This window comes from Festucalex cinctus, chromosome 15 (genome assembly GCF_051991245.1).
Source record: "Festucalex cinctus isolate MCC-2025b chromosome 15, RoL_Fcin_1.0, whole genome shotgun sequence".
In the NCBI taxonomy this organism is placed as follows: Eukaryota; Metazoa; Chordata; class Actinopteri; order Syngnathiformes; family Syngnathidae; genus Festucalex; species Festucalex cinctus.
This window is the reverse complement of record NC_135425.1, coordinates 15,510,244-15,534,223: the sequence shown is the minus strand read 5'-3', so window position 1 is coordinate 15,534,223 and position 23,980 is coordinate 15,510,244. Positions and strand designations below refer to the sequence as shown.

The 23,980-nt window shown below is 40.1% G+C and overlaps 1 protein-coding gene across 3 annotated transcripts in view; it reads right to left on the bottom strand.

Moving 5' to 3' along the window:
* Positions 1-7,650: 7,650 nt before the first annotated feature.
* The window catches only part of mmp17a (matrix metallopeptidase 17a), a 74,385-nt gene continuing 58,055 nt past the window's right edge, over positions 7,651-23,980 (bottom strand). For all 3 annotated transcript variants that reach the window (XM_077498040.1, XM_077498041.1, XM_077498042.1), the window contains 6 exons: positions 20,300-20,476; positions 19,729-19,831; positions 16,750-16,832; positions 14,730-14,882; positions 14,358-14,615; positions 7,651-10,317 (listed from right to left, as the gene is read on the bottom strand). In XM_077498040.1, the coding sequence (XP_077354166.1) occupies positions 9,992-10,317; positions 14,358-14,615; positions 14,730-14,882; positions 16,750-16,832; positions 19,729-19,831; positions 20,300-20,476 (1,100 nt within the window). In that variant the 3' untranslated portion in view covers positions 7,651-9,991. The remainder of the gene's footprint in view (positions 10,318-14,357; positions 14,616-14,729; positions 14,883-16,749; positions 16,833-19,728; positions 19,832-20,299; positions 20,477-23,980) is intronic.

Below are 23,980 nucleotides of genomic sequence, written 5' to 3'. Positions count from 1 at the left end.
CGGAAACATCACGCAGGGCGCCCGAGGACCCCTTCTATCCGCTAACCCAACGTGACATCAACAAGCTAAGTTACCTCAGCTGACAGGACATCAGATAGCAGCCAGTCAACATCAGCCAGCAACACTTGCTCACGCATAGAAGTTCCTGACATTCCCAGTGCGGCACGCTATTAGACTGGTGCTGTGATGCATGCAGAATCGCTGGATTGTGTTTCACGGTGTTGGTGTGCTTTGCTCCAAGTCTCTTCTTATCGCAGACATTTACTCTGCAGGGGTTTTCAGCCGTTTTAAATATTTTAGTCGTTTTGTGCTTCTCTCACCATGATTGATTGCGTTTGGTGCGCCAATTCAACTATCTGCTAGTGGCAGGTGCTGCAAAGGGCCTCAGGTGTTCACAGCCAGAGATGCTATCATCATTATGCCACTGGCCTTTTTGGATGGAAGCGGTATACTACAGAGTAGGAAAAGTACAGTACAGTACTTTTATTGTCTGATATGTTCAAATCTCAAATGTAGCCTCAAACTGCGATGTAAAAACTATCTCAAACTAACAATCCCTTATTTATTCTATTATGTACTGTATTTGTTAATACAATTGACAGCAGACACTCAGCATCTATAAATTGCATGACTTTAAAGGTTTATTTTATATACTTGGTGATTTTATTTATCATTCAAATTTGGCAGTTTGTTAACAACATTCTTACATGTAGTGTGTCAAATTTATCAGACATTTATTTTCACATAAACAGAGACTTTAAAGTGTGACTAGATGTCTTGTTTTAATGGTGACAGTCCCGATTTGTGTCCCGCGTTTTTCCAGTCAGCAAGCATTTTTTTTGTCATGTGTATGTCAATCACATAGTTGTCATAGCGATTCATATACCTAACTGTTTTTAACTGTTAAATTCCTTCCTTATTTACTTTCACATTAACTTTTGCGTCATAGCGGAACTAGAACTACTTCCTGCTTCCGTGTCTCGTTCAAACCAGGAAGTGTGTACGGGAACGCCCCCTTGAACTCGGAAATTCCACTCGCGAAGTATACCCCGACTTCACCGACGAAGTGACATCACTCTACAATGGTTTCCCCTTTGAAAACACAGACCATGAATGGTAAAACACAATTTACTTGAGTATAAAACTAGATAGCTTTCTTCATTCATAAATATTCAACAAAACTTCACGTAACGCAACAGTATGAGACAGTACACTATCTCCAAGCATGAAATTATACGGTGAACTACTGAACTATATGGAATGCTTATGAAATAAGCTAAAAACAATAAATGAAGCAAAATTATGAGAAGTTAAGTTTGCTGGAGGTCAAAAATGAGTTTTGAGAACCAAAATAAAAAAACAATTTACCACTAGTCGCCATTTTGGTTGTTTACTTTCGTTCGAACGCTTTCAGGTCGGAACGGAAAAAAAAAAACTCAGATATAATCATAACCGACTTCCGACCATCCTCAAATGCAGTATTAGAATCATGGGAAATGCAATCATGTGAGTGGAGCGTTTCTGGCGGCGCTTTTGTTTTCATTTAAAGACATAAAGACAAACACACGTTTATTTTCAGTTTTGTAAACAAGGTTTGCAACAACAACAACAACAACAACAAAAGTGCTTACATTCAACAAACGATAGCAAAAGAAAGCAAGTACTGTGCTGACACGTGTACAGCACTCGTGGTGCGTTCAATGACCAGTAACCAAAATCAGAACAGCTGCATGTTAACTCAAGTTGCAGAGTTTACAATTTTTTTCAGCTGTGACTACATTCATCACATCAGGACTGCGCAAAAATTGCTTTGTTTAGCGCTGTTGAACTGTCCATCAAGATAGCATTTAGCTTTAGCTAAAATAACTAAAAGATTGGCTACCATTTTAATTTGTTGTAAATAGTTTCTGGTGAGAATTTATTGTATGTTCAGCAAAATTGTCGTGTCGCGGTTTTAATTTTGAAAATGTGGTCACCCTATCCAAAGGACAATTTTATATAGGACAACCATTTGGAGAGCCATTACATCATCCTTTCCATTTTTTTTTTTTTTTTTACGTTCAGAAAGAAGTTGACCTTGGATTTCAGTTCACCCACTTTTCACATCGCTAACACCTCTTTGCTCGATCATCCTTCTTGATGAATTTGTTCCCCGTTGCCAGCGTTGCCCTCACAGACAGACAGTGCGAGTGCCTCCCCAACACCGTGAAGGTCACCGCTTCTCACAAAAGTGTCTCGGTACCGAAATGAACTTTCAGGACTTGATCAGCATAATAGTTTTGTCTGCCTTCTCGCATTGCCGTGCTCGGGTGTAGCGTCCTCGCCAATAAGGTCAATGCCGGATAATTAAAGTGAGAAGTCGCGGAAAGAAACTCGATAGCTCGTTTGCTGCTGGGAAGGAGCCTCTGACTGAGGGTGCCTAAAAGGATCATGGTGGGAATATGTGGAGCTAACTACAGTATGTCACAATTTTATGAAACTGAATATGGACGCAAAATGGATACCTGGGGCTGGGCATTGTAGACAAACTAAAGAGGAAACATGGTGCATTTGTTTCACCATTTAAAGTAGTTCCCATAATAACATAACATGGGCTACACTTGTCCAAAAAACGACTATCACCGCTCTAACTCACAGTTGTGCCGCCTGCCGCACCGGATTTACGCCGGTCACGAAAATAGAGCCCAATATGTCCCCTTAATGTGAATTGACGAGTTAAATAGACTGTGTTAATTTGACCGCTCGTTTTTGTGTTCCGTACTTCAGTGAATAGGCAGAAATAAAAGTACAAGACGAGAAGGCGGCTGCTGCATAATTCTGTAGAAAATAATACAGTGAAGTTCAGGGGAAGAGGACGGTGCCCTGCTGGACTACAAATCAGAAAATAATTGACAGACTGTAGGAATAATTGTAAATAAGTTATTATATATTTGCTGCAATGAAAAACTGCTTCTGCTTGCAATGAAGAATGCTTTGCTCGGTTCCCACTCACATTCACATAGCCTGGCTAATTTGAAGATGACTCAAAAAGCTGAAGAACCACAACATCTAACACAGCAGAATGGTTCGAGCCAGTCTGCTGAGGTCGCCTGTTTTCTGTTTAGAAATGATTGCAAACTTGACCACACATGGACTCACCAATCTTCCACTGACATGCACAACACATAGACAAACAAGTACACTGTGTTCCAACTATGCCTTGCATTTGTAATTTTAGGGTTGCAACACCCATGTAACTAGGGGCGTTGAAAACCAAATAAATAGAGAGGGTGAGGAGAGGAATCTTCAGAGAGTGCAGGGGTGAATTGTATCAGTCAGTTCTTCTCCTCGAGAACTGTCTTCTCTCCTTTTTGTGTCGTGTTTAATAGATGTCAAACAGGTAACCCTGACACAGACCGTAGAAAAATGGTTTTCTCTCTCTCTCTCTCTCTCTCTCTCTCTCTCTCTCTCTCTCTCTCTCTCTCTCTCTCTCAATAACAGGACTAAGGTATGGGACAAGATACCGTATGTGAATGTGACAAATGACCCTTCACTGCTACTATATGTAAAGATGAATAAATGGTGCCAGTTCTAATCTACTTGCACATATGCTGGATTTGAGCCGAGGTAGACTTCAGATTAAAAACACAGAAAAAGAATAACAAGCATCAGACATGCGTGCAGGTGTACCATGTACAGTATGATCACCAATGCTTTAATGGGCTGTTGGAAAGTCGTGTCACTTTCGTGATAAGATGTGTATGGTTGCTCACTGGAGAAAGTTCGGGTATTCTTATCTAAGTGGTGTTTTTAGATGAAAAACAACCACATGGGCGGACTACATACTAGAAAAACAACACTGCTGATAAGTGTTGTTTTTTAATTCCAGTTTATCTGACATGAGTCAGTCCTGATTCATTGTATAATTGCAAAACTGAAATCATATTTGAGCTATTCAGTAGGCGGTGTAAATGTGACTGAAAATGTGAAAATGGTTGTCACTTTTTCCTGTGATTGGCTGGCATCCAGTCCAAGGTATACCCTTGCCAAGTTGTCACAGACTCTTGTTGCTAGGCAGAGTTCAGAAGCTTCAAATGCCCCACAGACCAATGAGAATTTATACTAGCGGTGTCAAAATTAATCGATTAATCGGCAACTATTCAGTGATCAAATTATCCAATCATTCACCCATTTTCTGAACCGCATATCCTCACTCAGGTCACGGGTGTATACATTACATTTTGTCGAAATTTCTTCAAGGCAATAATTAATAATTAATTCTACAATTGTACAATGATTTCTCAATTAAATGACTACTTTGTATTAAGTATAAAATACACATTAGAACAAAAGGAATCAGCACCATTGGCCTCATCACTCCAATCGAATAATGTTTCATTTGATTGTTGACCCTTCCATCATGCTGCAGTGTGTCAAGATTTCAAGACAACCGAGGTCATATTCAAGTTCAAACATGTCTGGACTGACAGGAAATGAAAGGGTGCGCCTTTCCTTCCTGCACTGATTGTGTGGGCTAAAATCGGATTGAATTTCTTAGAATGTGGCCACTGAGGATTGTCAAAACACAGCGTGAACAAGTCTGACACGTGTGTCAAATGATCGGTTTTCTGAGGAGCCCCTGTCACGCCTACACCTCCTTGGGGACGGACAACATTTTACATCATCACTGAGCTGTACTCGACTTTCGACAGGCTTCTGCATTTGGATTTCAGCTTTTTGTGTTTGTAAAAATGCATGAGTGGGGAGAGGACCATTAATCACACTTGGACTTCAGAATGACATGAATAAATCTAGAAAAAAATAATTCGCTGACAACAGTATGCCCTCCTGAGTGTTACCATACTGTGCAAAAGTCCTAAGTGGGGTATACAGTACACATAACAGTAATTGGGCCCAATTTGAGCATTTTCCCTTGTTTTGATCAAAGTCAGCAAGGGACCGTTTGGCAGATCCCACAAACAGATCATCCTGATCAGGGGTTGACCAATATGGAGTTTTATGAGACAGATGCTGATTTTGATACTTTGATTCTTTTTTGTCCACTTAAAACTTCAGATCAAACATTCTGACGGCTGAATTTTTCAACTCAATTTTGAGGCCACATTCTCCTTGAAACCCTAATTTGAAGCCCTGACGTCTTTAAAACCAGAGGCCACACATTCTGACAGCTGAAATTTTCATCTAAATGTTATAACAGCTGTTAAAAATCTGTACCCTGACTTGAGACCAAATTCTCCTTGGAAACCCTACTTTGAAACCCTGACTTCTTTAAAAGCCGAGTTCACACATTCTGACAGCTGAAAATTTTCAATTCAATTTGCCTTTGCTAATTTTATAACAGCTGTTAAAAATCCAGACCCTGCCTTGAGTCCAAACTCTCCCTTCAAACCCGAATTTGAAGCCCTGACACCTTCAAAACCCACAATCACACATTCTCACAGCTGAAATTTCACCTCAATTTTATAACAGCTGTTAAATTCCCGACCCTGCCTTTAGGCCAAACTCTCCCTTGAAAGCCTAATTTGACGCCCTAACATCTTTAAAGCCCGACATCACGCATTCTGACAGCTGAAATTTTCACCTAATGCTATAACCGCTGTTAAAAAATCCAGACTCTGCCTTGAGGCCAAACTCTCACTTGAAACCCTACTTTTAAGCCTTGATGCCTTCAAAACCCGCAATCACACATTCTGACAGCTGAATGTTTCACCTCAATTTTATAACAGCTGTTAAAAATTGTGACCCTCACTTGAGGCCAAATTCTCCGAGAAGCCCTTCTTTGAAGTCCTGACACCTTCAAAACCCGAGGTCACACATTCTGACAGCTGAGTTTTTTGCAATTCAATTTGCCTCCAACAACTCAACCTTGGTAAAACGACAAGACATCTGGTCCACAACCTTCAAGTTTACAACCACTCTACCACCTGAGCCATGCCGCTCCATCATCAAGTACACCACACTCGACAAGAGCAGCATGAACACTTTTTTGTTGTTGTTGACATTATGAGTTTTTTTTTCCCCTTTCTTCATTGTGTTAGAGGTCTAACATTTTAAAGTGCAAAAAGTTGTCAGCCGTCTGGTATCATTCTGATGTCGGACAGTAATGCCGAAAGGTGTTTAAATGAGATGAAAATTGCTGTTGTTCTCATCTGGGTGAACAGATGTTGGCTCAAATCAACTGGGATGCTTTTATGACAGCAAACGATAATCTCTTAAAGTACAATGTTGTCTTAGACCAAAATAGTGAAAACAGACTTTAATCTTCTTGTCTTCATGCTACTTTGCAGTTCGTTATAGCTGCTTCACACTAATTTCATCGATTGCAATTTTACCTCATTAGTCTGCACAAATGTGCCATTCGGTTATTCAAAGTACTCTAAAGAATGGAGACCAGTCCAGGCAGTACAAGGAAAGTGAAAAGTTGCATTCTGAAATTGGCGCTGGAGTTTTTCTTAATTAAGCAAATCCTTTTTTTTTTTTTTTTTCTGGATATATTCATGTTATTTGACTTCTTCTAAACTAGAAGAATGAAACTAATCAAACAATTTGGTAGTTGTGCTCCTATCAGTGAAGATATATATAATTTTAATTCTTGCAATTATTTTAAATTAAATTAGCAGCCAAAATCATAGAAATCCAATGCTGGAAGTAACCTATCCTGCTTCCTCAATCTTCAGTCTCATCCCAGCTGCTGTAATCTCTGAGTCGGGCTTCTTAATTAACACTAGTCAAGTGTGTCAAGAGGGCTGCTGAAATTGGTGCTCTTATGCAGTAGTGGTGTCACAGCTTGGTTTGGGAAGGTGTGAAGGGAGAAGGTTGAGGGCAATCATAATGAAATGCTCCACTCGACAAGGGTTGTGTTCAGTATTTTTATATTATATAATATTTATTTTTTACATATATTTTTAATATATATTATTTTATATTTTTATTTATGACAGTCAGTCGTTGGCTAAGGCCTTTCAACATTGCCTCAGACCTCAAATAATGTTTTATGTAAAAGCCTTTATAATAACAGATGTTAATAGCAAAAGTAGTGATGGGGAAAATGAAGCTTCATGAAGCACTTGCAATATACAGTATATATATTTTTTTACTCCTTACTGGTGATAGAAGATAAAGGCTCGTGATTCAATTTGTACTACATATTTAAACCAATAGTGCCCTCTAGAGGAGTAAAAAAAATATCACAAGTGCTTCATGAAGCTTCATTTCCGCATCACTAGCAAAATGTGTATTGTGAACCTTTTGCGTGTTGAAATGATTTGATTAGCTTTATTCGAGTAGTCCTTTAATGCCATCTTGTGGCTTCTTTAGACAATTACAATACCTTTATTGGAGGGCCGCGAGTTACTCAGGACTTTTAGGGCCCGGGGTTCACTGTACACACAAACAACAAATATTAGAAAAAAACAAAGAAACTGAGAGGCAAAGTTGATCTGAGCAATTTTGTCCACCAAATTCTGGACTTGTATTCTACTCACCTAAAATTCCTCAGAGTTTGATGTCATTTTGCAATTTTTGACTCCTGAATCATGCTACATACTGAAGGCCTGATTATCAGATGACTCTGAAAGACTATCATGGCTCAACTTTTTTTTTTTTGTCATTTTACAATACTTCTCAAAAAAGAAAAAGTCTTAACAACAATTCTCCAAACAGTGTGAGATTTATTTTCTTACAAAAATATCTTACATTATAAAACACACCTTGAAATATACACTCCACTAGGAACAATTGAAATATACTTGTTTCTAGCTTTCAAATTGCAGCTCATTGTTCGAGCGAAATCTTCGGGGGGGAATCCAGTTGCGAGCTTAAAAAGAGTTCAGCGGTGAGGGGAAGAAAGCTTTGCAAACAAGAAGCATCCATTACTGTTAGAAAAATACAACCAAGCTTCTGCTTCTGTCTACGGCGCGGCTGAAAATGATCCGAGAACAAAAAAAAAAAGTTCTGTGCTCTAACAAGCGGGAGGAATGATGACACGGAAGGTCCCAGAATGCATCTGTCGGAATGAAGAAAGAAGTCACTGGTTGGTCTCCAGCGTGAGATATGAGTCAACGCGGTGACACCTGTAAAGCTAACAATCTCAGCAGTACATGCAAGGGTTGCATTCGCCTGTCAGATACATGTCAAAATGTCAGTCAGCTCCCACACATCAACGACTATATTCTTGAATGCCGCCATGTTGGACGGGTTTAACGCTTTCTGGAAGCTTCTCCTGTCACATGGGATAAAACTAAATGCCTTCTGTCAAAACCCAATCAATTGCCACCACCAGAATGTGGTCTGGAGGTAAGTTGGGAGAATTTTGGGATGTTTTAAATAGCATGGCAGGGAGCCTAAAAAAATGCAATTAAATTCTACTAGTGCACTTTTTCCAACAAGTTTTTGGAATTCATCACTGTCTTTCTTAGGTAAGAATGCCCTTATATGGTCAACAGGAGGGCCTGTTTGCCCTAATATGGGCAAAGAGGAGGACTTTTCATGTCCTTATATAGGCACATGGAGGCTGTTTAATTTACTTATAGGGAAATTTAGGCTCTTTAATGTCCTTATATGGGCACCAAGAGCTTTTCCTGTCCTTATATGGGCAAGTGAGAACTTTCGATTTCCTTATATGGAAAGGGACGTCTTTTATTCTCCTTGTATGGACAACAAGAGGTCTTTGTTGTCTCTACATGGCAGAGTGAGGGTCAATAATTGAGGGCCTCTAATGCCCTTATTTGGGCATAAGGGAGGGCCAATGATAGCCTTGCCTGAGTAGTTGAGGGCTTTTCAAAAGGACGTTCAAAACCACTTCTCTTTTTTTCCAGACCAATACCAGTACTCAATTCTCGAGTCGACAGATACCAAGTACTGATAGCAGCAGTGCTTTTGACGCATACAATTTCCCAAAAATTCAATGACTGATAATTTTAAAGAACGACCTAAGTATTCCAATATAGTATTTTCCTTAAAATTGAATGAAAATAATGGCAATTTTCTATTCTTGTAGTTCCTGATCATGAAACAGCCACAAGAGGGCGTTGCGGGTACCTACACCTTGAAATAAGGGAGAGCATCGGCCCGGTACTGATACCTGGTATCGGTACTCGCCCATCCCTACTTGTATGCCAAGGGGAGGGCATACTGTATTTCTGATTTCTGAAAAAAACAAAACAAAAAAAAACAAAAAAAAACAAACAAACAAAAAAAAAAAAAAACATGACAATATCAGAGAATTATGCCCTTTACATTTTTTAACTATAGACCTTTACCATTATACATACGTTCTGCATTACTATCAATATTTAATTTGAATAGATCATCTTAAGGACATTATATTTCATAATTAATAGCAATCTCTCATATTTAGGCACAGGTGGTTCCTTTTAAACATTTAATTTATACATTTATATATGTATATATCTGTTTCTAATACTTTTTTTATTTATTGTTTTATTAGAAATATTATTAACACATTTGAATTTGTGAAAGTTCTGTAGAATTGGTTGTACTTTTGAGGAGAATAACACTTTAATTAGTGAACTTAAGCAAAACTGGTGGGGCGCTTAAAAGCCAAAAGTCGAATATAATTTCCTGTCTTCAGCCCTTATAGCCTTTCATTAATTGGATTTAGCAATCACACATTGTCTTTTGAAAAAGGTCAAACTGCTCCTTTACCAGTTTGCGTGTCTCTTTTCTCAAAATCCCTCCTTGCTATGAGTTTGTTTCATGACGCTAACATCTTTACTTAAAGTAGCTGCTCCAACACTTCATATAGGCTCACTTTTAAAGCATGAACCTTTGTCATTAAGAATGGATTGAAGTGTACCTTGTATGATAACTGTACAGTATGCACAACGTATACTGCAAGGCTTTTAGAGAAACATCACATGGCTTGAGAAATAAATAAGAGAGAAACAAGAGCAAATTAGTTCTGATATAAAGAGAAAGTTCCGTGTTGAGCGTCCACCAGTGAGTCGCAAGTACATCCTGTCTTTTGGCATCATAGCGGTAGAGGTCGAAAGGCCAACCAGAGCGTCCAGAGGGGCGGCAGCAGCCACAAAAGGGACAGAGAGGGCCGGACCCCTAAAGGCGAGGCGCTATCCGAGGTGCAGGAGCACACCTCGTAGCCGTTCTCGGCGTGGTCCGGGCGAGGGTGCACGTTGACCCGACTCTCGGTGCTCTTGGCCTCGGCGCCCGGCGAGTCCGATTGCATGTCGGTGCACAGCAGCCAGTCCTTGGCGATGAGGCGGGGGTAATCCGCCTCCACCTCCATGTCGCTGTTGGGCACGCGCCAGTACTCTTTCCCCTTGAAGAAGTAAGACGAACCTGAGCGGGGATAGATAGGGAACGCCAGATTCAGTGGGATTTGTTGAAAACAGCCTTCGGGTGTATGATACACAAAGATGCGAGTAAATAATTTACAATCACTCTAAAGAAGTGGATGTCAAAATTTTTTACACCTCAGAAATACTAGCACCACCAGAATAACTAATACTGATAAGCAGAAGACCTAAGGAGTGTTCGCTAGCTTAATGCTAGCACAGTAAAGGGGCTAACAAATAGCATCAATGTCACATCATAATAAGCAACTGTCATGTTTTGGTTCCGTGTGGTTAGGTTTTGTTTGGTTTTAGGTGTTTGTAGTGTCTTGTCCTGAGTTCTCCCATAGTTAACCTCGTCATAGTCAACCTCGTCCGCCTGCGTGTGTCTTCCCTTCCCAGCATGTGTGACCAATCAGTGCCCTCAGCCTATTGTGTTTCCCAGGTGTGTCTTGTTAGTGTCTCGTTAGTGTTGGTGTATTTAGTCAGTGGTGTTTGTTCATGCGGTGTGGGAGCATTGTTTTGTCTTGTCATGTTGTGTGCTGGTATTTGCCGTCGAGTTTCCCCCCGTCAAGTCAAGTTTCCCCACGCCAAGCCGAGTTTCCCCACGTCAAGCCGAGTTTCCCCACGTCAAGCCGAGTTTCCCCACGTCAAGCCGAGTTTCCCCACGTCAAGCCGAGTTTCCCCACGTCAAGCCGAGTTTCCCCACGTCAAGCCGAGTTTCCCCACGTCAAGCCGAGTTTCCCCACGTCAAGTCGAGTTTCCCCACGTCAAGTCGAGTTTCCCCACGTCAAGTCGAGTTTCCCCACGTCAAGTCGAGTTTCCCCACGTCAAGCCGAGTTTCCCCACGTCAAGTCGAGTTTCCCCACGTCAAGTCGAGTTTCCCCACGTCAAGTCGAGTTTCCCCACGTCAAGTCGAGTTTCCCCACGTCAAGTCGAGTTTCCCCACGTCAAGTCGAGTTTCCCTTCCCATCAAGCCGAGTTCCCCCCCCCCGTCAACTCGAGTTTCCCCACGTTAAGCCAAGTTTCCCCACGTTAAGCCGAGTTTCCCCACGTCAAGTCGAGTTTCCCCACGTCAAGTCGAGTTTCCCCACGTCAAGTCGAGTTTCCCCACGTCAAGTCGAGTTTCCCCCATCCAAGCCAAGTCTCCCACGTCCAAGCCAAGTCGCGCCACATTCAGTCCAGTTATGGCGATCAGTCCGCTCATGTCCCGCCCCATCATGGCTACCTGTTTCCCCTTGCCCGGTTTGATCTTAGTGATCAGTCCTCTCACGTTCCGTCCCATCTTTGTTGTCAATAAAGTAACTCGCGTTGCCTTTCCTGTTGTCTCCCTGCCTTGTTTCTCCGCCATTGGGTGCATCCATATTCTACATTTCGTGACAGCAACTGATATTTGAAGTTGAGCACAAACAGTGCAGCTGTAGACAGACAGTAATCACAGACATATATTCTTTATCCTCGGCAAAAAAACTTTTGAATTACTGCAGCTTGCTGTTGTGAGTCTCTGTATCACACTGCCCTCTGGTGGCCAAGGAGCACAATGTGAGCCTGGAATAGGCGAATGGCACTTCCATTCATTTCAAGAGGCAAAGATGATTTCAAATAAGTGTCTTGAGTTACGAGCCCAGTCACGGATGTAATTAAATGTGTAAGTCGAGGCACCGGTACTGTAATTAATGACGATTCTCCCTTTACCTCCATATTAGTACCTCCTCACTGCCTTAGCGATCGCTTTACCCCGTGCTCATGAATCAACGTGAAGGCAGATTAACGCCTTCATTGGCCTCGAATTCCCTTTGCCAAAACTGGCTGGCGGAGTATAAATGAATGTGTGCTCACGTTGATAGACTCTCAAGCCAGTGATTCGCAACCGGTGTGGCGTGAAAGATCATCAGGTGTGCTGTTGGAAATGATTCAATTGAACTTAATTGCTCTGAAAAGGGGTCAACTTTAATGATTTTAATAATACACCTTGGAAGTCCGAGCACAAGCCATTCAGCTGTTTGGATCATCGTATATTTCCTCATAGTAAATAATGTAAAATGAATTCACTAGTTTCAGGGTCAAACTGTAACCACGATAAAACCTTTATGTGAACAGGCAAAGTTTCAAGGAGCATTTTTTAAGGTTATTTGGCAGGGACTCGGCGCAAACAACCTTAATTAGGAAGATGTATGCCGAGTGGAGCTCATTTCCATCTGTAGCCCTTCACAGAGATATATTCAAAAGATTTTTGTAATCATTTGTCTTTTCGGAGAACTCCTTCTTACATTGCAGGTGTGTAATAACTTTTCATTCCCGTTTGGCCCGCTCTCATTTCCAAAAACATCAGCAAACTGGAGCTGGAAAACATTTTTAAGAAACAACATGCTCCGATGTACACCTGAGCGGAACTTCAGATGTGGTACACCGCTTTGGAGCGCCATTCCAAAGTCAGCCAAAGAGCCCGAGAGCAGCTCCTGCTAATTAGTTGTTTTCGTGCCAGTTCTGAAGACCCTCACAAGTGCCTTATCAAAGGTTAATCTCATCAGACGAATCAATCACATAAATGGAAGGCAAAGGTTGTTGGCTCGCTAAATGTTACTACTTACTTCAATATGTCTGCAAACTTTGTAGCTTTGCATTAAATTGAAACCCAAAACATTAAAGAGTCAGATTCAAACTTAATAAGATGACTTTTGTCATAATGTAGCTCAGAGTATGTTCATAAATCCGAACTGGGGATTGCATGACTTCAGATTGTTTAGGTCGACGCTAATGCGGCTATCTTGTGCCACCGTAAGGCAAAACTTTATTAGCGAGATACACCAAACGACTAATTGAAGTGACTAATAGAGTGAGTTATCTGAATTAGAGCTCCTTTTACTCTAAAAACAGGTGGGTCAGAAATTGGACAGAGACAATAACTTGGGCCAATTTGATTCAACTTTGGGTTGTTTTGTACAAAAAAATGGGTTTTTGTTTTATACCAAACCATTCAGAAAGGTTAAGTCAGAAAGTAACTTGAATTAATTTAACACAACTTTAAACTGGGTTGATTTATACAAAACCATTCAGAAAGTTGGGTCAAATGGACACGTTAATAGATCATCCAAATTTGGACCCAAGTGGGTTCTTGACCCAGCAGTTTTAAGAATCCATCCATCCATCCATCCATCCATCCATCCATCCATCCATCCATCCATCCATCCATCCATCCATCCATTCATCCATTCATCCATTTTCTTAACCGCTTACTCCTCATAAGGGTCGTGGGGGGTGCTGGAGCCTATCCCAGCCGGCTTCGGGCAGTAGGCGGGGTACACCCTGAACTGGTTGCTAGCCTATTACAGTGTTTTAAGAACGTACACTCTAAAAATAGTTGGCTCATAAACGAGCCAAATTAGATCAAAAAGGGACTGACCCATTTTTTGGGTTATTCAATTAACCCAAAAAGTAGTGGTCAAATGATATATAAAAAAAGAGAAAACTATAAAGTAAACTGTAATTGGGTGGCTTTGTGGGTTATTAATTTAATTTGACCCATTTTTGGGTTATTCAATTGACCCAAAAAATTGTGATTGAAATGATTACACCCCCCCAACAAAAAAAAAAACAAAAAACAAAAAAATACACTGTAATTGGGTTACTTTGTGGGTTATTAATTTAATTTGACCCTTTTTGGGTTAAATAACTCAAAAAGTTGGGTTGCTTTATTTTTTGGGGTTAATTGTGTTAACATTAAAATTAAAATTAAACCAACCCAACTTTTTGAATTATTTAACCCCAAAAGTTGGGTGAAATGAAAAACCCACAAAACAACCCAAAAAGATTCGGTTGCTTTGTGTGTTATTATTTTAATTTGGCTCAAGTTTTTGTGTTAAATAACACAAAAAGTTGGGTCAGTTCATTTTTTTACCCAATTAAATTGGGTTACTCAATTAACCCAAAATATTGGGTAACCTACAAAACAGTTGTTTTTGGATTATTTGTTTGATCCAATGTTTTGGGTTAAATAACTCAAAAAGTTGGCTTCTTTTTGACCCAGAAAAGAGTGTAATGACTCACCATCAGACCACCTCATGGCGTCATCCAGGTGCGGGGGCAGGCCCTTCCACAGCGTGCTGTCCTTCGGGTAGCCCAGATCCATGCGTCTCAGGTGGTCGTCGTAGCGCCAGTAGCGGTTGTCCTTGAAGAAGTACGTCTTCTCGTTGTGGAGCCACACAAAAGCCGCGTCCACGCCCTCCAACGGCAGGCCGAAGTCGCTGATTGGACGCGGGTAACCCTCCTCCACAATATTGTCTTTAAATACCCAGTACTTTAGACCTAGAGAAGATGGATAAAGATAAAATGTTGAAGGTTGGTTAGTTTATGTGGTAACATAAAAAAAAAACAGCAGGGCATCATTGTGAATTAGCGGTTAGCACGTCTGTTCTGCACCTTTAAAAAAGACGATTTTGTGATCGCCGGGCCTCTCGTAAACGGCGTCCACGCTGTCGACGCTGGGGGGGAGGCCTCTCCAGAATCGATGGATCTGCGCCGGACGCAGAGACACCAGGTTCTTCTCTCGTGTTAGACGCCAGAAATATTTTCCTGCGACAGGAAGCGACAGAATTAAGAAGTTTGCTTGGAATGTTTACATGCAATCAATATCCAGCCTCCTGCACCCGCCGGGTTGGAAGAGGCCCCGCTGGTCGCTCCTCTTACTCACTTCACTAGTTTTGCACTATACACTTTGTATATATACACATAGGGCAAAAACAAAACAAAACAAAAAACAAAAAAAAGATGGGAACTTTGTGTAGAAATGTATTCACTCAACTTAGACTCGCTTAGCGATTGCCAAAGTAAGATGGCCGACGCGCATACAAGTCGCCCTTGTACTTAAAAGTCCAAGATTCCTTGTGAATAGCCCATGCACAGAACACGAATGAATGTTACGTTCACCGATAGCGTTCATCAATAATCTAGAACAGGATTCACCAATTTCCGTCCTCGAGGTCCGGAGTCCTGCAGGTTTTAGATGTTTCTCTCCACTAGCACAACTAATCAGCTCATCAGCATGCCTGACAACAATCCTGATCTGAACCCGGATCAAGAATAAAATAAAATAAAAACTCGACTAAGACCATATTCGGGTTTATTACGCGTGTTTACATGGCCTTTCAAAACCCGAATATTGTCAATATTTAGGTGTTGAAATGGTTATTAACTGCATTAAACGTATTCAGTGTCACCACGTGCGAACAGGCATTTACTCTGGGTGGCATCTCAATCAAAATATCGATATCAAATATCAACATAGACTGTCCAATGTCAAAGTAGGCACAGTAGTAAACATGGGTGATCATTTGACTATCAATGCTGCATAACCGCACAAAAAGTCCAGTTGTCGTCAAAAAAATTTGTTTTGTTTTTCGAAATTATATTATAGAAAATGGACGTATGGACTATATTACTCGATTCAGTATTCTATTTGCTGCATTTATTTTCCTTTGAGGTCTTACTTAAGTTCTTCTCAATTAATTTTTGTAACACCCCTACTACCTGCACCCCACCCAGGAGGAAGGAAATATTATGCCCCCCCCAACTCTTCGTGATGACTATAAATACAGTAGTATCATTTGCCTATAAAATCGCTTTAGTACTCTTCTGAATAGGAACTAATACTCCTTGCACACTGACAGTGAGAGCGCCGTTGCCACCTACTGCAGTGGATGTGCAATTACACTTTATTCCAGTGCAGCTTAAAAACAAAACAAAAAAAAATGCTCCCTCAGGTCACGTGCACCATTTCAGCTGGTAGAATTTAGAATCTTAAAATTCCCCTACAACATACTTCTATCATGTAAATATATTGTTCTAATTAAACACATACTGCTGACCTTATATTACCCATTTCCTTTTCAATTATATTTATGGATGATTAAACAGAGAGCACACGCCCATGAAAACAACAGGAATGTTTTCATTCAATATGAATATAATCAAATATGGTATTAATTTAACAACATATGTACGGCGGGTTATGCTTCCCACTCTGAATTTGTGCTCAGCGTCAGCACTGTTGCATATTAACACGAGGCTAAACTTCAGTTAATAAATGCAGTATGACCTTATTAAACACATTTTGGCGAGCTATTCTGCAGACATATTAGTCACTCGAGCTAATGAGCAAGCAAAGACACATCGGGCATTAAACAGATAATACGTCTAAAGCGAGGCAGCCCTGCGCCTGTTGGAGCATTTTGTTTAGAGCGTTAAATTCACTGATGGTGTGTGAGGAGCGTGCTGGGAGCAACACATCACTTGGCTTCCTATTGATCGCCGGATCGCCCACAAGCCTGTCTCTTCCTTTCAATTTATCTCCTTTCACCTCTTCTTTGTCTCTCGCTCACAATCATCTGCCAAGCGGCGGTCCGCTTGTCTTGTACACATGCTCCCTTTCAGCTTTAAGTACCTTTGAAAAAGAAGGCCTCCCCTCGGATTTGGGCAACGGCGTCAAAATGACCGGCGCATCTGTCTGGGGAATCGCGCACCAGCCTGTGTGGGATGGACAATAGAGGAAGGAAATGTCAAAAAAAAAAAAGTAAATCAATTAGGGGTGTCAAAATTAGTGTTTTAATTTTTAGTAAATTTAAAGTTCCTTTAATGCCACAATTTTTTTTTAAACACACGATTAACTCATTCTCTCCCAGCCATATTCACTGAAGCAACCCCCTTTTTTTTTTTTTTTACTGGATTTTGACTGATTTTGCAAAGCCCACAGAATATTGTGTTTTATTGTTAGAAAAAATGGAACCAAAAGAAAGATTAGAGTCTCTTCTTTTATGAGAAAATGTAGTTTATTTCGATCTGTTTACGTTTTGCAGCAATTAGCGTTAGAATATAGCTAAGTTTTATCATTATTCACAAATTTGTTTTGAATTGTGGGGTAATCATTTGGTCTTCAGCATGACCCTGGTTGATCTCTTATACTCTGCTGCCACCTGCTGGCCGGTTTTGTAATTACTACCATTCCTTCACCTGTTCTCTGCAGTTTGAGAGGCTGCATAAAGCCTTCTGTATGCTCTAGCATAAAAAAAAAAAGCATTAAAAACGTATAAATACGTCTTTGGGACACTTCAAATACTGAACAGAACGTATTTATACGTTTTTCGGAGCAAATGAGTTAATGACCGCCCCTTAATTGGAAAGCCGGCACTGGGAGAATTCCAGTCGCAACGCAGCAGACACGTCCACGTCAAAATTTAGCAGTAATAAATTGAATAATAACGCGTATGTTTGTGGAGACTAGAGTCAAGTTGTATTTTGCAATTTTAAAAATGTACAGAATTTCACAAGTTACTTCATATTCAAGATTAGATAGCTCTTAATATAAAAAGAAAACTGCACCAATGTCTTACAAATGCAATTATGCCATCTAGTGGCAGAAAAATGACCTCAACACAAATGAATATCACACTTGTTTTTTTATAGTACAGAACATCTTTGAATTTTAACTCAGTTTTATGAATTATTATGAAATTACTGTATCGTGAGTTAACTATTGAAGTCATGCGATTAATTACGGTTAAAAAAAAATGAATCGCCTGACAGGATTTGGGCAACAGCGTCAAAGTGCATCTGTCTGGGGAATCGCGCACCAGCCTGTGTGGGATGGACAATACAGGAAGGAAATGTAAATAAATACATAAATAATTGCAGCCACCTAGTGAGAAAAGTGTGCATGTGAGTGGATGTGTCAAATGGGCTAAACACTGGGCGAGATGCTCTCATGCTGACAAGCTTGCCCCACACCCCAAAGTGCATTTATCCACTAGGATAATCAGTGATTTCAAGTAGTGACGTGGCTGGCCTGCCAATGATGAAGCCATTAGACCCACAGGGCCGCCACTGTGCGTGGGAGGCAGTCGGCTCGCCTATATTCTAAACAAACACAGCTCTGTTGACACAACACTGCTGCCTAGTGGTCAAATATTGAGACCGTGCTCGTGAAAAGAGGCAGCTTGCCCGACCTCGGGCCACATGGGAGAAAGCTCATTATAGAGAGGAAGCAGGATTTTCTTGTCTGATTGATTACTAGGGGCTCCACATTGTTATTATATTCATTAAAATGGACTTGTGCGGCTGTCAATGTATTTCTTCAGACCTACAGTAGTACACACGCTTCATTCCAATCAAGTCTAATAACTTGAACAGGATTCAGCCTGCTTCGGCTGATAATTAACATATCAAAGCGCAAGAGGGTTTGCATTGTGGCTGCTTGACAGCAACCCAAGGCGTTATTGTTTGCGTGCTGAAAGGGATGCAATTTATCAAGCCCCACTTGTGGGTTTTCTAAAGAATACTAACAGTGGTCATATGTCTGTTTAGACCAATTAGTGTCCTGCACATATTTACTGATCATATCGTATATTCTTCCAACTATCGGTCGAGTCTGGATTTTACATAACATAAATAGATTTCATGTAGTCCAGGGTCAAACTATGGCCAATTTAGTGATGGGAAAATGAAGCTTCATGAAGCACTAGCACTATTTATTTATTTTATTTTTTTTACTCATCCAGTTGATGCTCTTGGTTTAAAAGGTAAATGCTAGTGCAATAGAAATGTATTAAATTTCCACCACATCTTTAAACCAAGAGTGCCAATCTAGAGGAGTCAAAAAGTATCACAAGTGTTTCATGAAGCTTCATTTGTCCATCACTAAATAAAGAACAGGGGAGTTGAGTATTCATACTGGTATTGATCTGTGAAAAAAGTGATGTTGAACATTCCTAATTTGTTACCGACTGGTTGTACCTTTGGAATACAAAAAAATCCAAAGAGAAACCAAAAAGCAAGCAGAGTTACTGCTTTGGTGCTCAGCGGACTGAGGTCTGCTAATATATTTTCTTAACACCTTGCTTTTGTGCTTTTATGTTGAGCTGATGAGGATCATTTGTTCCGCCGTAAGATGGACATGGCACTTTCAGGACTTGAACTGAGCTGCTGTTAGTGGGGCATTATACTTTCAGACAGTTAGAATTCCAAATGAAGCTTCATGAAGCACTTATTACATATTTTTTGACTCCTAAAGATACCAGTCTTGGTTTAAGGATGCAATGGACATTTAATCAAGTTCTGTTGCACTAGACTTTATCTTTAAAACAAGAGCACCATCTAGAGGAGTCAAAACTACTGCAAGTGCTTCATGAAGCTTCATTTTACCATCGACCTTTACTACAATATCTTTCACAAAGGCTGTTCGCAAAAAATAAGGCGTAAGGGTGAGAATCGATCAGGAGTGTGTACATTTGTTTTTCAGAACACCAGAAGAGTAAAAAGGGGGGGGAAAAAGAAGAAGAGGATAACAGATGAAAAAGGTGAAGGTCATTTCATGTGTTTGACTTAGTTGGTGGTGTTTGCATTAAATGCAGGCGGATCGTCTACTTACAAGACAGACGATCTGTTTACTGGGAGGTCCAGCAGGACTGGAGGTTCTGCTGTGTGGGAGGGGTTGCCGGGTTGAGTGGTGTGGGACACCGAGTCTCTGACACCTGAGAAGGTCATACAGTTGAAGAAAAGTTGGAATTATTGATTCTAGCAATCGCCAGCAATAATTGGACGTGTTGAGAAACGTAAAGGAAGTGAGAATATTGAGTCTAAAGAAGCATAAGATGACATCACTCATGAGTAACCATTGATGGTGATTATTATTTAGTGTTATTTTATGACTATTAAGTGGAAAACTGACTGACTTGCTCTCTCATACGACATCATAACATGAGCAGGGATTACAATTCATTTATACTTCCATTGTCCTCTTTCACAGTGCCTCACTCCCCACCACTCTTTTTCATTTTCAACTCCATTATCATTATTCTGTCCCCTGCGCGCCGCCTCCATCAACACAGGGTGTGATAAGGTCAAACGCCCAAAAGACACCCAATTAACTTCATCCATGTTTTCATTAATCAATAGGTTTTCACTATTCAGCTCAGTCTTCTTCAGAAAAGCAGTCATACCGTAGAGCTGCCAGACTCGGACTTTGTCTTCATAGGGGAGGTCGTACTTCAGAGGGTCTCCGACAGGACCCTGGTAATACGGTCTCATGATGGACTCCATGGCTGAGGTGTGGACAAGTCCGATGGCGTGACCGAACTCGTGGACGGCGACCGCAAACAGGTCCATCCCGTGAGAGTCTGAATGAGACATGAACAAAAGGAATGTGGATGCCCATATGCGATACAAAAACTCTAATATGTGAGTGGTTTGACTCATTTTAGTTTTAGTGGCTAATGTCTATTATTGTGAATAAGCTTCATGCTAATGACAGCTTGAGCATAATATGAATGCTTTCTGTAATGTTATTGAAAACATTAGTTTGAAATGTTTGACATTAGAATTACAATACAAAACAAAACAAAACTGAAAATTTATAACAAGCAGACTTAGATTTTAATGAAACTTGGTGTACTTTTTGATATTTCTGACACCACACTAAATCTAAAATCTTAAGTCACCTGAAGCGTGACAAACATGTCAAAATTCAGTGGGCCGTAGCTGCCAAACCCCTGCTCCAATTGACCTAAAATTTGAGATTTAGTTGCCGTCACTATCAACAAGTACACCAAGATTCATTAAAATCAAACAACATTAGACCTCACAATTTTATGTCAATTGGTGCAGCAGTTTGAAAGCTACGACCTGCCAAATTTTGACTTTTTTTTTTTTTTTTTTTTTTTTTGCAAAAACAGGCGTGGCCACCTTCCTTTAAATTCCTATATCTCAGGAAAAGGGTACTTCCTACTAGTTCTAGATATAAATGGTTCAAAGGAAGGTAGCCATGGCCCTATTTTTTTTCCTAAAAATGTCAAAATTGACCTAAAATTTTTGATTTAGTGTTGTGCCATTACTACCAACAAATACACCAAGATTTATTAAAATCTAAATCTCTTTGGTTAAAGTGGAAGTCAACCTTAAACATTTCTTGACAATAATATGTTATATGTGACCTCACAAGTCTAATTTTAATTCTGATTAATATTACATTTGTGGAATATGAGTTATGAAGCTTTTTTATGAAGTTTTTAATCAATCTCAGGGGTTCAGGCAAAGGCCAATCACAGCTCACCTGTTTTCTGAAGCTGAACTATGATTGGTTGTTATCTGAGACCTGAGCAACATTGACGTCATCTTCAGTCGAGAGCAAGTGGCAAAATGGCTGCACACTGAGATGGATTAAAAACTGCTGGATTTTGCTTCTTAACTCATATTCCACTAACATAATATCAAACAGAATACTCTATTTAGACTAGTGGGGCTGCATAGAACATATTGTCAAAAAAACAACACAATTTTTTTTTGGGTTGAACTCCTCTTTAAATCTCCTGGTTGATTTGGCATGGAACATGCTCTCATGTAGTCACCCCACAATTGGAAGCTCAAACATTTTTGAGGAAAAATATGTCACAAAAGTCAAACAAAATAGACTCTAGTTCAGTTAGCATTGAAAGGACTAACCTCTCAAGAGTGTTTTGCTTTTACTTTGGCCTTTTGTTTTATGCGCTATCGCCACATAGGGCACTAGTGATCCAAAAAATCCCCCAAATCTCCAAAATAATGGCTAATGGTTACCAATAAAACGACAATATAATCCTGCTAAATCCATTTTCGATAGCACAGAGAGAAGATGCAAATAGGAGGCCCGTATATTATACCATACAAAACACCACTGTGTGTACGTGAGTGCTTTTCCTCGTTGTAGTTTTGTCACAGTGGCCAATGTCTCTATATTTGTGAATAAAGCTCCATTTGCGTGCCATCTTGAGCATAAAATGAATAATTTTTGTATCATTATGGCGAACATTAGTCTGAAATTGGAATTACTTAAAATCCGCTCCACAGAAAACAGCTGTGGAAGTTCCACTATATGTAAACTATGCGAATATAATGATAAGAAAGTCTATTTTATTCAGCGGAGAGCTCTTTCTGCTTTACGTGTGTGACTTTTATAGAACTAAAATGACGACTGTTTGCATGTTTGTGCCTTTTCACCAGTGAAGCCTATAGGTTGAGAGGCAAGGGAGACGGCTTCGGTGGCTGTGAGTGCTGTCGGCCATGTGGTGGAGTGAGATAACTATGGTAATGCCGCCCCGGCCCTCGGGCTGCCAATCAAACGCAAAGTGCAGAGAGACACGTAAAAAAGGCTGCAGGCGATTAAAGTGCATTTCCCCCATAATGCTCAAATATATAAAAACGGGAAAGCCTCAAAAAGCTTCTTGTCAGGCTCCACTAAACAAGACAATAAGCTCAGTCTACAGATTCAGATTGTGCAGAAATGTGAGCATTAGCCTGCTCGTCATGTGGATGTTGTTGTGGTGTTCTCAAAGACAAATATGTAACCTGAACTTGTTCCTGCAACAACACCAGGGATCCAAAGACGCCGAATTACAGAAGCCAAGTCTCTCAGAGTACACAGAGGTGAACACACGAGAGGATGGTGAGGAAAAGAACATAACGTAAAGTAGAAATCATGCCATCATCCTCCCAGTCCTCCCAAGGTTGAGAAAAAAAAATAAAATCTTATGTGGATGAATCGAAATACAATAGCAGTGACTGTGAGGGCAGAATAAAGGTTGCAATCACGAGTGAAACAATATCACTGAATCACATGGCATATTATACATGCGGCAGGCTAATGAAGCTTTTGAAGGCCAGATACGTTATTGAGAAAAGTAATTATAGCGACGCACAGTAAACACACTGTGTAAACTTTGGATTTAGCACAGAAATGTTATAAAACATAGCCCGCAGCCCAGATGGCTTGTTTAATGAGATTGTGGTAAGCATGCGCTGGATGGAAATGAGAAGAAGGCCAACTCGCCGACGGCTATCCTCTTTGATGGAATTTGATTCGTGTACCGTTGTGACATTCGGACACTTTCCACTACTGACTCCAGTTGCTGTGTGGGACCGGATTGGAACCTCTAACGTCCCAGATGTCGGACAATTTGGATTTCAGCCAATATTTTTAGGGAAAAAAAAGATCATGCTCCTGGCTGAATAGTTAAATACCAATCCCAGTTGATAAAACTAAAGTTAAAGAACAACACATTGCATATTTAAAATAACCACATAACGTTGCCTTTAAGTCTGCTAGCTTAATACTGAGAAATAAAAATAATGATGGGCTAACGAATAGCATCGATGTCTACTGACTTGAAGCAAAACATGGCAAATTGGTTCAATTTCTTTGCATTCTATTCAATTTTATCATGATTCTGTGATTTTCTATAATGAGTACAATATTTGACAGTGGTACAAATATTTTTGCTGGTGTTTCTTGGGAGGCTGGAACATATTAACACATCTCACCCAAAGTCAGGTGGGTAACCTCCACCCTAATAAGAAAAACACTATAAAAATAAAATAAGGTGATGGTTAACTTCATTTTTAAAGTGTCGCAATTGAGACAAAATAATAAATAATGATAATAAAAGCGATGCTTTTCACTTTACATCCCATTTTTATACTTGTATTAGAGCAATGAATTTTAAACATTAGATCAATTGATATTGATCAATTAATTGTTTAAATGGAAGTCAAGTCAAAACATTTCTTTACAATAAAATGATGTATGGGCCACCACTAGTCTAAACACGACATTCTGATTAAATTTGTGTTTGTGGAATTAAGTTAAGCAG